The sequence below is a fragment of the Danio rerio genome, chromosome 10 (genome assembly GCF_052040795.2).
Source record: "Danio rerio strain M-AB ecotype USA chromosome 10, GRCz13ab, whole genome shotgun sequence".
In the NCBI taxonomy this organism is placed as follows: Eukaryota; Metazoa; Chordata; class Actinopteri; order Cypriniformes; family Danionidae; genus Danio; species Danio rerio.
The window spans coordinates 37,242,445-37,261,125 of record NC_141030.1 but is presented as its reverse complement, the minus strand read 5'-3'; the positions used below and the strand labels follow the sequence as shown (position 1 = coordinate 37,261,125).

The window sequence follows — 18,681 nt, the reverse complement described above, 5'->3', positions numbered from 1 at the left end:
CATTTTATGAAACAGACCGGCTGGTGCAGAAATGACTGATAATGAATAGGATCTGTCTTGTCTTATTACCTGGGCAAGTTGTAAAGTGGAGTCATCCTGAAACAGGCCACCACCGCTCTACGCCGCTGCTTCGACAGCAGTTTGTGCCAAACCATCTTTTTGGACTTGAAAGGGTGCTCCGTCTGAAGGAGGTAAAGACTTTTTTAAAGAGGTGTTAAAAAAAAGTCTGATTTTAAGATAAAGATGCTCAGGGGACAAATTTTGGGGTTGATTCTAGGAATACCAACAATGGGGTCTTTTTAAAGCCTTAATATTGTATTATACAGCATAAATTACAATTGAGGCAAAATTATTACCTCTCAAGTGAAATTTTTATTCTTTCTCAAATATTTCCCAAGTGATCTTTAATGAAGCAAGGCTTTTTTCATGGTATTTCCTGTAATATTTTTGTTTTGGAGACAATCTTATTTCTTCTAGTTTAGCTGGATCAAAAGCAGTAAAAAATTGTTTTAACTATTTGTAAGATCAATATTATTAGACCCCTTAGAAATGAACTTGCCTATTTAACTTGCGTAGTTAACCTCATAACCTAGTTATGCCTTTAAACTGAACTTAAACTGAATACTAGTATCTTGCAAAATAACTAGAAAATAGTATGTGTTGCCATCATGGCTAAGACAAAAGAAATGAGTTGTTAAAACTGTTGTTTAAAAAATAAGTTGAAAAAAAAAATCCATGAAACAACACTTTATTCATTTTCCTTCAGCTAAGTCCCTTTATTCATCAGGGGAAGCCAAAGTGGAGTGAACCGCCAACTTATCCAGTATGTTTTATACAGCGGATGCCCTTCCAGCTGCAACCCATCCCTGGGAAACATCCATGCACATGTAGTCTTATTCAGTTTATTCAATTCCCCTATAACGTATGTGTTTGGACTATGGGGGACACCAGAGCACCAGGAGGAAACCCACACGAACACCGAGAGAACATGCAAACTCCATACAGAAATGCCAACTGATCCAGCCAAGAGTCGAACCAGCAACCTTCCTGCTGTGAGGCAACAGTGTTAACCACTGAGCCACTGTGTCGCCCTTTAAAAAATATTTCTAAAGGAAATTAAATATTACATGAAGGCTAATCATTTCAACTTTAACCACATAAGAATGTTATAACTAGCCATTGTTATTTAACAAGAAGGCCCTAACTTGACCAGAAGTGACAGTAAAGCCCAGTTTCATAAAAATACCTATACATTTCATAAGCAACAATTTATAATTTATTTGCAACAAATTTTATTCTTGTGGGAAAAAACTCTTAAGATTGTACCTAAAGACAAGATCAAATCAACAAAGACAAATGACACTTTAAACTTATACATTAATATATATACATTTCTGATATTTATTAAGAATGTAAAGCCATGTCAGCAACAAAGTCTATATTCATGGCAATAGAGTTTATTTTTAAAGTAAACAAAACTTTTACTTTCAGTAAAAAATGTGCAATGATTTATCTACACAGAACTGACTAAAGCAATTTGACCTGATGCTGCAGTATATTGGCAGGGTATGTGACTGGTCACTAAAATGTGCATTCATTTTCATGTGCACTGGACTTTGAATTAAAACTCACCACTTCAATGTGGTAAAGGACCGCAGAGACCTCCTGAACCCTCTTGACCACATTCTCTGGGGCATCTGCATCTTCAGCCTTTCCTGCCATTTCCTTATACAGTGCCATCTGCCACCTCATAGATGGGTTATCAACCTGAGAAGAGGAGAGAAAGAGATATAGCATTCAGACTCCATCCAAAAATAGCACAATCACACAGACATACACTTACCTTTCCCTGAAGGTGCAGGTTATTTTGCAAGAACTCTCTGACCTCCTCATCTGTGTCTTTCTATGGGTTAACAAGACGACAGAAAGCCTTAATTCACTTGTTTATAGACCAACCTAAAGCGAATCTTCATATTTATAAACAGTAAATCCTATTGACAAGAGCAAACGTAGTTCCAGTTTAATTCACAATTCAAATAAAAGTGATTTGACGCCTTTGGTTCAAAATTACATTTGCTCTTGGATTCCATTTGGCTAAAATAAGTTGAAATAAAGCAATTCAAATGAGCGTAAATGTGTTATAATTCAATTATTCAAGTTACACCAACAATACATTTAATTAAGAGTCATGTTGGGTTCAGACTACACAATATCAGTCCAACTCTGGAATTACTCATTTAATATAGGGTATTATAATATTTTTATAATACCCTATAATAATAAAGGGTATTATTAATATTTAATTAGGGTATATACCATTTTATTGTGTAAACAACAATGTGTCGGGATGCAAAAAGATTTATTACCCCTATTATGGGTTTTTAAAATTGACCTTCCATGCAGAGTGTAACACAGCTCTAAATGAATGAAAACATCCAGACAAGATTTAAATCTGAAAGTGCACTGTGTTTAAAACCACTGATTCTTCAAGGAAAGAATTGACTCAGAGTCTAATGAATGATTCGTTTTGTGTTTGAATCTTTTGCCTGCCCATATGGCGACATCGGCAAATATTAAGTGCTGGTTCGGGGGGAAATGTAAACGCACCTTTCCCTTCAGACACTAGAGAAGCGCAGTGGATCATGGCATTGGTCATGACACGAAGATTATCACTGAGAGATGGCCAGATATGCAGCTGTGGGGAATAAAGAGATAAATACCAGGTGCTGTGTTTGTTCCTGTCACTGTTCTGATGATTTATATATAACCTACCCTGCAACATCAGCCGTTTGTTATTAAAAGGAAGGGGCGGCAAAGTCTATTTATGTATGGGACTTTGTCAGTAACTATTACAAAGTTTATTTGGACCAGTTTCTTCTTCCTTTAAATCCTGTAAGTGTTCCTATATAACCTGTAAGTGTGATTAAAATGGTTGCCTCGTTTTCTGTGGTTTGCAAAATAAGTATTTCAAAAATTCACACTTAGCTCATGATTTATACATAGCTTGTTTGGCATGCTGTCCCGGGAGAGAGCCCTGAGCTCAGGGGATTCTCGGGCCCAGGGCTCCCTCCCTTTTACCTCCCTTGGGCTCAGGTTGATCTCAAAACTCCCCAGCTGCTGAGGCTGAGGTGACCTTTCTGAGAGTAAGACATTTACAAAAAAAGATTCAGGCTTATTTTGTCCATAATATAGAGCATATTTGGATGGTGGAAGGAAACCGGGGAACTTGGCCGAAACCCATTTGGACACATGCAAACTCCACACAGAAATACCTGATGGCCCAGCGAGGACCCGCCGCCATTGGTATTCTTGCTGTGATGCAACAGTACTAGTCACTGGGCCACCATGCCGCCCATTCTGGATAAAGGTGGAAGAAGGGGAGGAGGGGGGCTTTTTCCAGAGGAAGATAGTTGTAGAAAGGAAATGAGGATATATATATAGTGACTTGGGATTCTTTGATTGGAGGATCGTGATTAGCTAATGTGGGTCAGCTGGGTCAATCATGAGCACGCGCTCCTCTCAAAATTAGTTTAATATTAAACTTCACTTAACTGTGTTGTAACTTGCTCTTTAATAACACACAATGCTATGTCTATGATGCTCCAGGATTTTTTCCGAAAGTAAAATTTATCATTTTTTCCCGGCACTCCACTGTGTGAGACTTCTCGCTGCAGAGCCACTTGGGCTCCAATAAGGGGGAACTTGAGCTCCAACTCCTCCACCTATAAGCTGTTTTAATGTGTACGCCCACCCCACCCCTAACCCTCAGTGACATCACTTGTAGAACAAGTGAAAGGAAGGAGGAGCTGGAGCTCAAGCTCCCCCTTGCTGGAGCTCAGCTCTGCCCAAGTGGCTCTGCAGTGAGCACCACTTGCTTTGGGTTGTGCAATGAACATAGGTTAACATCTATAATATTGACCAGCAGAAGCACTAAAGAGTCCACACACAGCTCGTAAAGATAGCAACAAGAAAGACAGACAATGATGCAATGTGTCTACTATTTTGGTTTTCCCTTCTTTTTTGGACTTTTCTTTTACATAGATAGCCAGATCAAAACACATTTTATATTAATGCTTATTTAATTAAGTTCTGCCTTTTGACAACTTTTAAGAAGGTAAATAATGACTGGTCAGGAAGCAACATGAATCTGAAGTGTCTTGTCAACAACACAACAAGAATTTAGGAGTCAACAACTGGAGACAAAAACAATTGTGTAGTCTGAACCTAGCATAAGATATACATACAAACAGACAGACAGAAATACTGTGACCACTATACCAGAGAATAACGTGTCTTTGCCAGATTAATCAGCTCCTGGTCTGCAGGAGAACACATGTTAAGTCCAATGGGAAGCATTTTCTTCAGTGCGGCCACAATGAGGGACGTTTGCACAGAGTATCGATCCCCCCGTCTCTTTTTCTTGGTACGCTCCACATCCGAGCCTCCAGCCTGAGATGACAGTAACATTCAAAGCATGACAACTGGCATAGACATCATGAAATAACCTCCAGTGAGACTATACGGCATGTTTTATAAGATTTCCAAGACCAAAAATTGGACGTCCACCTAATTCGTTAAACAAAAATCAAAGCTTCCCGTTTCCCCAGAACACTGAACGCTCCAATCCATCCTTACTCGAAGGCACTGTTTCAGTTATTAGATTTTATCTTTAAGTTAGGACTTCTTTAGAGAACAGTCCTTGGAAATGAGTCATTCTGATTAATAGGGTCATTAAGAGGGAAGGAAGGGTAAATGTTCAGGGTTGCTTTTCATCAGAATAGACAACAACAGTGGGGCTTAGTGGGGAAGACAAGGCATAATATAAAAAGACTGAAGCTGAACTCTCAATTGTATTCTTAACAAACAGGCGACAACATCAAATAGGGGACAGAGTCATTCAACTGTAACATCATCTTAGCTTAGACACAGAATAAAATCAGGCATTACAAGGAGGCTTGTATTGTAATGTGTCAGTAGAGCTTAACACACTCCGTGCACTGAAAAGATCTGCAAGGGCATGCATAGTCAAAACATGCTCAGACTCAGAGGAAGGAAGAGGACCTGCAAACGCGCTGTAAAACTCATTCAGTGGAGGTAATTAGAAAACTAAAGAGAAATTATCACTTTTGACTCATTTAGGGTTACCATATTAAAAAAAACAAAGCTCTTACCTACAGAGAAAAAGAAATAATTTCATTAATCTTTGGTCACGCATATCTGGTTTTGACCAGTTTTGTTCCTCTAACCCAACACTTTTCAAATTTAAGACATTGGGCATCATTAAAAAATTTCTACGCATTGCAAGTTACTGACTTGAATCCAATGTTTAATGGCTGCTTTTGAATGAATAACAAATATTTTCATTCTGCTTAAGCTTCATGAATGAGACAATATACTATAGTGTGTGTCAATTAAGGTGGAGTAATGGTTTTCTGGGCTTGGTCTTAACCCTGCAAAGCCTATACAATGCATCTGGAAAGTATTCATAGTGCTTCACTTTTTCCACTTTTTTATGTTACAGCCTTATTCCAAAATGGATTAAATTAATTTATTTCCTCAAAATTCTACACACAATAGACCATAATGACAATGTGAAAAAAGATTACTTATTAAAAAAGCTGAAAATCACATGTACATAAGTATTCACAGCCTTTGCCGTGAAGCTCTAAATTGAGCTCAGGTATATTCTGTTTCCACTGATCATTCTTGAGATTCAGCAGCTTAATTGGAGTTCACCTGTGGTAAATTCAGTTGATTGGACATGATTTGAAAAGGCATACACCTGTCTATATAAGGGTTAACAGTGCATGTCAAAGCACAATCCATGCTTGAAGACAAAGGAATTGTCTGTAGACCTCTGAGACAGGATTGTCTCGAGGCACAAGTCTGGGGAAGGTTTCAGAAAAATTTCTGCTGCTCTGAAAGTTCCAATGAGCTCAGTGGCCTCCATCATCCGTAAGTGAAAGATGTTTTGAACCACCAGGACTCTCTCTAGAGCTGGCCAGCCATCTAAGCTGAGTGATCTGGGAAGAAGGGCCTTAGTCTGGGAGTTGATCAATAACCCGATGGTCACTCTGTCTGAGCTCTAGTGTTCTTCTGTGGAAAGAGAAAAACCTTACAGAAGGACAACCATCTGTCCAGCAATCCACCAATCAGGCCTGTATGGTGGCCAGACGGAAGCCCCTCCCCGCCTGGAATTTGCCAAAAGGCATCTGAAGGACTCTTAGACCATAAGAAACAAAATTCTCTGGTCTGATGAGACTAAAATTGAACTCTTTGAAGTGAATGTCAAGCGTTACATTTGGAGAAAACCAGGCACCACGCATCACCAGGCTAATAGCATCTCTACAGTGAAGCATGATGGTGGCAGCATTATGCTGTGCGGATGTTTTTCAGCAGCAGGAACTGGAAGACTTGTCAGGATAGAGGGAAAGATGAATGCAGCAATCTACAGAGACATCCTGATTGAAAACCTGCTACAGAGAGCTCTTGACCTCAGACTGGGGCGACGGTTCATCTTCCAGCAGGTCAATGACTCAAAGCACACTGCCAAAATAAATCACTGGAGTGGCTTCACAACAACTCGGTGAATGTCCTTGAGTGGCCCAGCCAGAGCCCAGACCTAAATCCTATTGAACATCTCTGAGAGATCTGAAAATGGTTGTACACCGTTGCTTCCCATCTAACCTGATAGAGCTTGAGAGGTACTGCTAAGAGAAATGGGCAAAATTTCCCAAAAACACGTGTGCCGAAAAATCTTTTTTCACATTGTCACTATGGGCTATTGTGTGTAGAATTTTGAGGAAATAAATGAATTTAATCTATTTTGGAATAAAGCTGTAACTAAAAAAGTGGAAAAAATGAAGCGCTATGAATACCTTCCAGATGCTATGTATATATAAAATAAGATATAAAAGAATAGTTTATTTAAATTTAAAGGGTAAGTTAATCCAAAAAAATTTAAATTCTGCAATTATTTACCCTTATTCACAAAAACAATAAAACAACACCAAATCAACACAAGCAAACACCATACTGCTCATAGTAAATGCACACCCTGACCATACCTTAAAGACATCGGCAAATAAAGCTGTTTTTATTTTTGAGTGCACAAAAGGAGCTTCATATGGTTACAGTTTAGAGCCACTGAAGTAACATAAAAATGTTTTAACAATGTTTTTGTTTACTTTTCTGAACATCTCGGGACCACTGAGGTCTATGGAGGATCAAAGAGCTCTCTGAATTTCATCTAAAATATCTTCATTTTTAAAGTTTCCTGAAGGTCTTATGTGTTTGAATGGCATGAAGGCAAGTAATTAATAACATTTTTTAAGATTTTCATTTTTTGGGTGAACTAATGATGGGTTCACACCAAATGCAGAGCACCGCATCACTAGCTCTGGCTTACTCACAGGATGTTTTTCAGCTCAAGTGAATTTCCCAGTCAAATAGAATTACTTGAATTGCAGCAAACACGTCTACATTTTAAACTTTTGGTGTGAACATGCACATCCCTTGAAGAGAAATTATAATTCAAGAATATGGGTTTTTGATATTGGCTTTTTCAGTATCATGTTTGCCATATCAGGCATTTAAAGTATTCTCTTATTTGATAAATTAGGAACAAAAAGCTCATTCTTGAGGAAGAAACAATACATCAAACTAAGAAAAAACAAACAAAACTATTTAGTGCAGTTATTCGTATTTAGATGGGCAAAAGGTAAGATTAAATTCTTAACAATAGCATTAAATTACAATAGCTTGTAATTTAAATAAATGAAATCTTGATAACAGTATAGAAGACTGCTTACAGTAAATAAATCAATATAAATACAAATTGTCACTCGTTATCTCCTATTACAATCTCAAGAAATTAATTAAATACTTTTATGATTAAAGTCATCGTCACACCACCGAGATGCTTAAATTAAAGTACTTAAACCACTTAAACTATCATAAACGAAATAGCAGAATTTACAGGATTAAGACCATTCAAAATCAAATAAAAATGACCTAGGTGTATGTTTCAAAGCGTATCATCAGAGTTTGAAGTCTAAATACAGATAAAAGAAGGACCTATCTATCAGAGTTAATGCAACTTAACAATTAAAGCTGCATTTTACATGTTATATTAGTTCTAAAGTCTGTAAGTGTAATCCCCTTTTCCATAAACCCGCCTCAATCATTTGTTTTTGATTGCATCAGGGGTCATGGGTTAAAAGGGGTGGATGGGGAAACAAAAAATGGATCAACATGGAGGTGTAAGCCATTAGTACAGAAACAATTGCTGTTAAGGTGGAATTTAGTAGGCACACGTTAGAGGATGGACTCTAAATGCTCCCCCTTTTGTAAAGGAGGATGTATGACGCAAATATACATTAATTGAGGTCAAATTCCTTCACAAGAATCCAGTTTAGGAAATAAACTGAAATACAGTTTGATTCGTGTGCATTCTCAGTTGACTTCCTGAACAGATTTAAAAATTGACCCCAACCTGCAGCCGTTATACGAAAGGAAGATAAGAGATGTATGAAGATCCCCATCCGAATGCAAACTGCTGTAACAGGGTGATGGCACAGGCCTCCAGGGGCTCGAACCCTCAGCCACGAACATGGAATCAAGTGCCATGAGCCTCTACAAAGAGTTCTTTCATCAAACGCCTCCATTCAGACTCCCCCCCTCACACACTGGCAGGACGACGGGCAGCCTGTGGCCCTTGTGTCCGTGGGGATGGGACGGTTCTTGTGACTCAAATTGAATCATTAGGCCAATTTAAATTTGCACCGATAGAGCCAAAAGCAGCGACCTGTTAGTGTCAATTGACGCTTCTTGTTAATGGAATATATTGAATTGGCACTGATGAGAATGCACTCAAAAACTACATTCATGCTGCTTGTTCTAATTACGTATTTGATATAAGCTGAATCAACACAATTCTTGAGTTTTTTTGAGGTGTCAAAATATGTTCAATTTACTTAAATTTGTACAAACAACTAAGTAAACTTAATCAATTTGTGTTGGGACAACATGAAGGAATTGTATGAATCCCAGCATTTTTTACATACTGCAATTGCTTTGGTCACCATGTTGTGGGGCAACGCACTGATATACAGTAATGGACATCGATATTTATCAGATGATTTCTGATCAAAATAAAACCAAGAGCATATTGACTCTAGCATTGAAAAGGTAGATACATTTTTACTGATTAACTGTGAAGGGACAGAATTGTTCTTGATTCAGCAATGTTCCCTATGTCAATTTAATGCTAAATATATAAGGTATGTTCTGTATTAATGATTCAATAAATGAGTGTTCAATAAATAGAAGTATCAGTGTTGTTCTAGTGTCACTGAGTAACTATTATTCAACCCCAAATCAGAAGAATTTGGAACAGTGTGAAAACACTTCCTGTGTTCACTTCCTGTGTCCACTTCCACTTCCTGTAAAAAATCAACCTTCCCATTTAGATGTTTTATTTAATGCTTTAATTTAAGTTTTATTTTTTTTATTTAAATTTAGGCTTAATTTTTAGTTTAATTTATTTAAGTTAAATAAAAAAAGAAATTATATTTATTTGATTAAGATCAAACTATAATATATGTTAATGAGACAAAATAAAATAATAAGCAAATGACTAATATTTATATCAATATTAATTAATATTTGTAACCTATCAGTGCATCCCTGCATTTTACCCATAATTCACAGAATTAATCAGTTCTTGAGAACTTTATCGAAGTTAAATAGTTTCTTAAATAGTTACAAATAAAAAAAAGAAACTAGTGATTTCCAAATTTACTTTGACTCTTATTTCATTGTAGACAATATAAACAAAATATTTCATGTTTTGTCTGGTCAACTTCAACTCATTTGTAAATATACATCCTTTTCTGTTATTCAGACCTGCTACACATTCCAAAAAAGTTGGGACAGAGGTGATTTAGGGCTAGTAATCAGGTAAACTGGTTAAATAATATTGTGATTTGAAACAGGTGACTGTGATGATTTGGTACAAAAGAAGCATCCAAGAATGGTCAAGTCCTCTAGGAGCAAAGATGGGCCCAAGACAAATTTGTGAGAAAATTATTGAAATGTTTAAAACAATGTTTCTCAAAAAAAGATAGGAAGACATTTAGATATCTCACCTTCAACATTCTATAACATAACTAAAGGATTCAAGGAATCTGGAGGAATTTCAGTGCGTTAAGGACAAGGGCGCAAGCCTAAGCTGTACAACCGTGATCTCCGTTCCCTCAGGCTGCATTGCATTAAGAATAATTATTTCTCTTTAGGTGATATCACCACATGGGCTCAGGACTACTTTGGCAAATCTTTGTCAAGTACCACAATATGTAGTTACATTCCACAAATGGCAGTTAAAACGGTACTGTGCCAAAAATAAGCCTTATGTTAACAGTGTCCAGAAGCACCATGGACTTTTCTGGGTTCAAAGTCATCTGGGATGGACAATTATTAGAAACATTATTAGGACATTAGAAATGTGTACTGTACTCAGTATTTTAGGTATTTCTTGGGAGAAATGGATGCAAAGTGAAATTAAATTTAGAAATTACTACTTTCTTTTTGTTATTTGCGTTTTCCATACTGTTGAATTTTTTTTTTTTTTTTGGATTTGGTGTTGTAATTTTTATTTAGAATTTTATTTGTTTTTTGTTTGTTTTCAATTTTCTGGTGTCATTTTAGTTAATTTTTTTGGTACACTGATCGCACAAAAAAATCAACCTTCCCATTTAGATCTTTGATTTAATGCTTTAATTTAAGTTTTATTTTTTTTTATTTAAATTTAAGCTTAATTTTTAGTTTAATTTATTTAAGTTAAATAAAAAAGAAATTATATTTATTTGATTAAGATCAAACTATAATATATGTTAATGAGACAAAATAAAATAATAAGCAAATGACTAATATTTATATCAATATTAATTAATATTTGTAACCTATCAGTGTATCCCTGCATGTTACCCATAATTCACAGAATTAATCAGTTCTTGAGAACTTTATCGAAGTTAAATAGTTTCTTTTTATGTCTGTATACCATGTCCATAAAACTACTGTACTAAGAACAAATTAGGGTTAAAAATTGTGATGATATCTAGCATGATGTCTTTCTCTAAATGACACGTGAAAAAGCGTGTTATTCCTATGGACACTAGTTTGGTCACAGTTATGAGTGCCAGTGTGTTGGGGGAGTTGATGAAATGCGCCCCCCTAGATGTGAGGTGCCATGCGGTAGCACAGCAGTCGTGCAGACAGAAAGCTAACCTCAGAGTCCCCGGCCTAGAAACCCACCAGCATCCAGACGAGAAAAAAAAAGAGGAGTCAGAGAGAGAACACCATTAACACTGGTATCTAAATCCTGTAAAACCATATGCATCCCAAAAGCACTTGCACATGATGGCAGAAAATCACTGACTGAGAATACACTCAACATCCTCAGAAAAATCATGGAAAGCTTTATACTTTACCTTTTGTTGTGGGTCTTGACGCCAAAAAACCACTGGCTACAAATACTTTTTTTTTTTTTTTGGTTTCCTTTTGTGTGTTTTCATTTTTGAAAAAGGATAAATAGAAGGGAAAAAATGCATACTCTCACACACACAGCTATGCAAAAAAATCAAGAAACCACTTGACAATTCTCAGTTTCCCATTAAATAATAAAATATGTCCCATGTTTTTATTTGTTTTTAGGCAACAAAATTGACCAATTGTCAGTTTCCAATTAAAAAAAAAACACTTTAATGCAATATGCTTTTTATTTTTTCTTAAACCCATGTCTAATAAATCCTGAAAGACTGACAATTTTCAAGTCTCTTATTTTTTCTCATAGCTGTGTATAAATACTATAATATGTTAACACAGCAATAACAGGGTTTCTGCAGGTTTCACCAAGTTAACTTTAAGACTTTTTAAGACCATTATCAATGAAATTTTAGACTCATAAAGGGCTAAATGCTAAGGAATTTTTTAAATGGCCCAAATGGAATAAACTGTTATTTGCCCTATCAAAAAATTATTATAATACATTATAAAAAATTATAATATATTCTAAATAATTTAAATATTTTAAATATTACTTAGCAAAAGTTTAAAGTTTTATTGACATGGATTGTAGGTGATTATATGGGTGTTGGCAAGATTGGATAGGTATTTATGAACAGGAAAATTAAGACACATTTATATATACAGTTGAAGTCAGAATTATTAGCCCCCTTCAATTTTTTTTCTTCTTTTTAAAATATTTTTCAAATGATGTTTAACAGAGCAAGGAAATGTTCACAGTATGTCTGATAATATTTCTTCTTCTGGAGAAAGTCATATTTGTTTAATTTCGGCTAGAATAACAGCAGTTTTTAACTTTTTAAACACAATTTTAGGGACAAAATTATTAGCCCCTTTAAGCTACATTTTTTCTCGATAATCTACAGAACAAACCATCGTTATACAATAACTTGCCTAATTACACTAACCTGCCTAGTTAACCTAATTAACCCAGTTAAGCCTTTAAATGTCACTTTAAGCTGTATAGAAGTGTCTTGAAAAATATCTAGTCAAATATTATTTACAGTCATATTGGCAAAGATAAAATAAATCAGTTATTAGAGAAGAGTTATTAAAACTAATATGTTTAGAAATGCGTTGAAAAATTTTGCTCTCCTTAAACAGAAATTAGGGAAAAAATAAACAAGCGGTCTAAAAATTCAGGGGGGTTAATAATTCTGACTTCAACTGTATATATTTAGTAGGTCTTAAATATGTCAATATTCAATAAGTTTAAGACTTTTTAGGGCCTAAAATTTTGATTTTGAGATTTAAGACATTAAGACCCCGCAGTAACCCTAAAATAAACATAATGAAATTTATTTATTTGTTAAATAATATTGGAATTATTAAATTATATAGATCTAATACAAATATATACATTAGCAACTTAAAGTATTTAAGTAAAATTTAAGTACTTTATATAGAATAGGTATTGGAAATATAAAAATTTGAATAATAAAATATTAAAATGCAAATCTAATATTATTATTAATAATATTAATAATAATAATAATAATAATAATAATATTTGAAGTTACTAGAATTTAGTATATACTTTAGTATAGACTAAAGTTCATGTATAAACTAAAATGATAAATACATAACAATAAAAAAAACTTTCAAACATTATAAAAGCATATAAATAACAATAAATAAACATGCCTGACAACTAGGGCTGCACGATATTGGGAAAAATTTACATTATATAAATTTCTTGAGATTAATATTGTGATTTTTGTCAAGATAGTTTAATGATTTGGGATAGATTGGGATGAATTTGTAGGAGAGTGCATAAAATATAATCAAGTTACAAGCGGAGATAGAGCAAATATACAAATGATACGAAAATAAATTAATCAAATGTACAATAAAGTTGTATATTCTTCATTGTGTAAATAATTAAATACAGTTAATCCTTGTTGAAGCTACAAATGTAATTTTCCTTGTGCCCAGATGCTTTAAACTTTTAAATTTTTAAACAGGCCTTAAAAACACAAGCCATCGATGAGCTTTTACTTTATATATTATGGTTAAACTAAAAATGACAAAATTCTCATGTGTTCTAAGATGTTGTACCTGGTCAACTAAAACCCTGACTCCACATTCCCTGTCCTGCGATGTGACTATTGTGTATTCACACATTGCAATATCGATGATGAAACGATATTGTGCAGCCCTAATGACAACACAATCATGCTTAAAGATTGAAAAGTGAATCAACCTTAATCTTATAAGTAAATATTGAAATATTACATTAATACAAACATGACGATCATGAATTGAAAGTAATCAATGAGCAAACAATAAAGTTTCCCATAGACTGACAATACAGGCCTCACCTTGCTCATCTTGCTCTTACTGTCAGCAGTGAGAAAGGACATATTGTTGATTTCGTTCATCACCACAAAGTTTTGCTCCTCTCGCTTGAAATTCTGCATTAAGATGAATCAGAAATTGAAGAACAATCAAAATTCCAGCAAGTTTTGTTCAAATGAGTATTTTTTTTTTTTTTTTTGACTGCTGACACTTGAATGATGGTCTCTTACGTGAGATTTTGACCAGAAGATGAAGACCTCTCCCACCATGCGGAACAACTCCTCAGCATCTGGGTCTCGAAACGTCAGCCATCTTGCTCTAAAAAAAACACATACAGAGGGTGACAGTTTAAAATGACCATTACTGCTGAGTGTGCCGCCGCCGCGGTACTAAAGGATTAAGAACATGTTTTCAGGTGTGACAGCAGTTTACGACTGTGCCGCAAGGGATGCTGTACGGATGAATACGGACATAAATTTTTACAGTAGTTGTAAATACCCTGCTACTTGTAAATGAAGATGAAATAAAGAAACAAAGCATTATAATACCTTCATTAATTAATAAACACTTGTTAACAAGCTTCATGGTCATTGTAAACTTAAGTGCAATGAGAATTCCTTTTGAAGTTAAAGTCAAAATGATTAGCCCTTCTGTTTAACAGAGCAAAGAATTTTTCACAGTATTTCCTATAATATTTTGGTAACACTTTACAATAAGGTTCATTAGTTCATGCATTTACTAACATGAACTAATCATGAACAACACATGTGCAGCATTTATTAATCATAACTGAACATTTACTAATGCATTATTAACATCTAAGTCCATGCTTGTTAACATTAGTTAATGCACCATGAGTTAACATGAACTAACAATGAACAACTGTATTTTCATTACCTAACGTTAACTAGCATGAACAAATACAGTAGTAAATGTATTGTTCAATGTTTGTTCATGTTAGTAAATGCATTAATTAACATTAACTAATGAACCTTATTAAAAAGTGTGACCAATATTTTTTCTTTTGGCGAAAGTCTTGTTTTATTTTGGCTAAAATAAAGCAGTTTCTAATTTTTTAAATACCATTTTAAGGTTAATATTATTAGCCCAATATTTTTTATAACACCTGTTATACAAAGATTTTTCTAATTACCCTAACTTGTTTTAACATAGTTAAGCATTTGAATGTCATTTTAAGCTGAATACTAGCACCTTGAAAAAAAATGTAGTAAAATATGATTTACTGTCATCATGGAAAAGATAAAAGAAATAAGTTTTTAGAAATTTGTTTTTAGAACTATTATGTTTAGAAATGTGTTGAAAAAATCTGCTCTCCGTTAAACAGAAATTAAGAAAAAATATACAGGGGGGCAAATAATTCAGGAGGGCTAATAATTCTGACTTCAACAGTACATTGACACTTTTAGACACGCTTTTATCCACTACCTTGAACAGACACATTTTATTAGTCCTTTCTTTCCGCGACCCTTGACGAATAAAGGGACCAAGCCGAAAAGAAAATGAAATAATGAATTACATTAATAATATAAAGTAAGCGAAAAGAAGAGTCGGGGACAAATGGGAAGGTCAGGGAAGCTTAGCCGAGATCCATGCCTAGGTGGTCGCTCAGAAAAAAAGCAGTCTCTCACGAGCACGCCAAACACAGTTTTTATCCACATTCCAACGAGCGGCACCTGTAAACCAATCACTTCACCTCCATCCTGTAAATAAAACACATGCATTCCCCACCGATAGGTTTGGACACCACACACACTCAGCCAATAGACTGGAAGATCACACACGCACTCAAGGCTCATAGGCTGGGACATCACACTCACAATGTTTCCACCCAAAAACGCGAATTAACTTTGTGCGCAAAATTTAAATATCGGACAAAAGATGTGCAAATAAAGCAGCGTTTTAATCCGACGAGTCAAAGAGAACAAAATCGTCACTTTCTGATTATCTGGCACCAAATATCAACAGTAACAACTGAATTTACTGCGGTAGAAGAAGCTGTGTGAATATTTTCTTTATTTAATAAATGACTTGTGCCTCAGAAGACGTTGCTGAGACATATAACAACTTCAATTCAATTCAATTCAGCTTTATTTGTATAGCGCTTTTACAATGTAGATTGTGTCAAAGCAGCTTCACATAAATGGTCATAGTAACTGGAACAGTGTGGTTCAGGTTTTAGTGTTTTAAGTTCAGTTCAGTTCAGTTTAGCTCAGTTCAGTGTGATTTAATCATTACTGAGAGTTCAAACACTGAAGAGCAAATTCATCGATGCGTAACACTATTTTGAGATTGTTAAGGCATTTTAGAATGGCCAAAACAACATTTCAGATGTTTTACAATGTGCTCACTCTGCTGATTTGTCCATTCACACACATTTTTATCATCAAATGACCTCTTATAACAAAAATCACATGACATCACATCTTTTCTTATCAAATAAAAATTTTATCCTACTCAGTTGTGCATTTTTAAAAATTGATGCGCATCTTGGCGTTTCCATCATCTGTTGTTTTATGCGTATATGCAAAATGTGCAAAAAATAGGTGAATGGAAACATATTGTAGCTACTGAAGATCAAACCCACAAACTTGGCATTACTAGTGCCATTATTTGAGCTTCGGGATAGCCACAAAATGACAAGAAAGTACACCAAATTAAATGAACCTGTTAAAATGACCCACACTGGAACCACTTAATACCTGTTGTTATCCACATAGCGGATGAGAAGAGGATATAGAGCATAGAGGTCTCTACAGAGAACTGCAAACTCGTCTCTGATGGTTCCCTCTTCCTCATCTCCCTCAGACTTTCCCTCCAAACGCAAATGCTCCTCCTCGGCTACAACTTTAGAGGTTCGCTTCTTCAGCTTCTCCATGGTGGGGATGAAGTGGGATTTGAGCATCTCTGGTTTGGCTCGGCTCACAATGGGTTGGGAGAACACTGGAACAACATAAACAAAACATGTTGAGCATCTGAGGCCTGATTCATAAAGATAGATTAGCATTTACGCTAATTAAAACCCAATTAACCCTATTCATACTAAAACCCGGTATTTAAAAGTCGTGGCATGACATTTGATACACATTTTTTATTACTTGAGGGTTCCTAAAATGTCTTTTTGATGGCAAAAGCTGAAATTTTATTTTTAAGCGACATAATAACACATGCATTAAGGGGAAAAACAACTCATACCTGCAAGTCTCTTCATCCAGGAGGCTTCGTCGATTCCCAAGTTGTTGACCACGATTTTCATGATGCTTCCCAGAAGCTGGTTGAGGGATTCGGAGGTGACGTCGGTGCACAGCTTACCCTCCAGATCCGGGAAGTTCTCCAGTCCTCTCTCCCACCAGCGGGGCAGATAGTTACACAGCATGGGCAGAGTGACCTCAATCACATGTGGCATTTCAGTGTATCGAGCTCCCGATTCAGCCAGGTCTCCGATCTCCTTCAGTAAAATGTCAAGCTCAGGAATGTCCAAACACAACTCTTGAACTTGATTTGGAAGACCAAGGACTGTAGGAAAAATAAATTAACACTGTTGTGCTGATTTACAGTTGTAGTCAGAATTATTAGCCCTCCTAAATTATTAGCCCCCTGTGTATTTTTCCCTAAATTTCCGTTTAATGGAAAGAAGTTTTTTTTTTTACACATTTCTAAACACAATTTTTTTAATAACTCATTTCTAATAACTAATATATTTTATCTTTGCCATGATGACAGTAGATAATATTTTAATAGATATTTTTCAAGATACCTGTAGACAATCATAAAAATGTTGCTTAAAGGGGTTAAATGGGCTAAAAAAAAGGGTTAAATGGGGCTAAAAATTGTAAAAAAATAAAAAATAAAAAAAAAAGTACAATTTATTTGGCTTTTATTCTAGACAAAATAAAACAAGTAAGTCTTTCTTCAGAAGAAAAAATTACAGGAAATTCTGTGAATAATGCCAGGCTCTGTAAACATCATTTGGGAAATATTTGAAAAAGAATTTTAAAAAGTACAGGAAAGCAAATAATTTTGACTTTAACTGTATATTGGTGATGAACAGGAATGACAACCGCATCATACAACTAAACTCACACTCGTCAATTTTTAGTACACACAACAGTATTTTTGGTGAAATTAATCTTTGAAAACATATTTGTTTTAGTCAACTAGTTAGCTATCTGTGCTTTGTGCTAGTGTTCCACATACTGTGAAATGTTATCATGTTTGTTTTTGGTAAACCAGACAATTATGACACACACACTGACACACACACACACACACACACTGACACACACACACACACACACACACACACACTGACACACACACTGACACACACACACACACACACACTGACACACACACACACACTGACACACACACACACACACACACACACACACACACACACACACACACACACTGACACACACACACACACACACACACACACAATCATGAAAATAATTTAATATAGCTGATTTCTAGGAACATTTTTTAAGCATTTATCTTATTAATTGTATCTGTTTTGTCTTTATATAACAAGTATTTAAATTTACCTAAAAACTTCAATCAATCAAAACACTATAAACAACACTTCAAAAAAACTCTGACCTGCAATATTATAACAAAAAATACAGATTTGTTGATGATCATTGCTCTTTATTGAATAAGTGGAATACGTCTTTAAGGCCACCAAATTATTAGTAAATAATTAGCCTTGTGGTCGCATCATCACCTTAGTTGCACATTATTTTCTTATATTTAACAGACCGGAATCAAATATTCTGC

General features: G+C 35.1%; 1 protein-coding gene across 9 annotated transcripts in view; it reads right to left on the bottom strand.

Annotated features, from left to right (window-relative positions):
• Positions 1 to 18,681, bottom strand: part of ryr1a (ryanodine receptor 1a (skeletal)) — a 129,479-nt gene that overhangs the window by 44,242 nt on the left and 66,556 nt on the right. For 4 of the 9 annotated variants that reach the window (XM_087271025.1, XM_087271028.1, XM_087271027.1 and 1 more), the window contains exons 69-77: positions 17,095 to 17,415; positions 16,602 to 16,842; positions 14,112 to 14,199; positions 13,905 to 13,997; positions 11,287 to 11,301; positions 4,279 to 4,449; positions 1,844 to 1,903; positions 1,633 to 1,767; positions 70 to 182 (exon numbers count right to left, since the gene is read on the bottom strand). In XM_087271025.1, coding sequence (XP_087127151.1) covers positions 70 to 182; positions 1,633 to 1,767; positions 1,844 to 1,903; positions 4,279 to 4,449; positions 11,287 to 11,301; positions 13,905 to 13,997; positions 14,112 to 14,199; positions 16,602 to 16,842; positions 17,095 to 17,415 — 1,237 coding nt within the window. Of the gene's footprint in view, positions 1 to 69; positions 183 to 1,632; positions 1,768 to 1,843; positions 1,904 to 4,278; positions 4,450 to 11,286; positions 11,302 to 13,904; positions 13,998 to 14,111; positions 14,200 to 16,601; positions 16,843 to 17,094; positions 17,416 to 18,681 lie in introns of those variants that run through there. The other 5 variants (XM_087271026.1, XM_087271030.1, XM_087271029.1 and 2 more) reach the window with 2 other exon arrangements.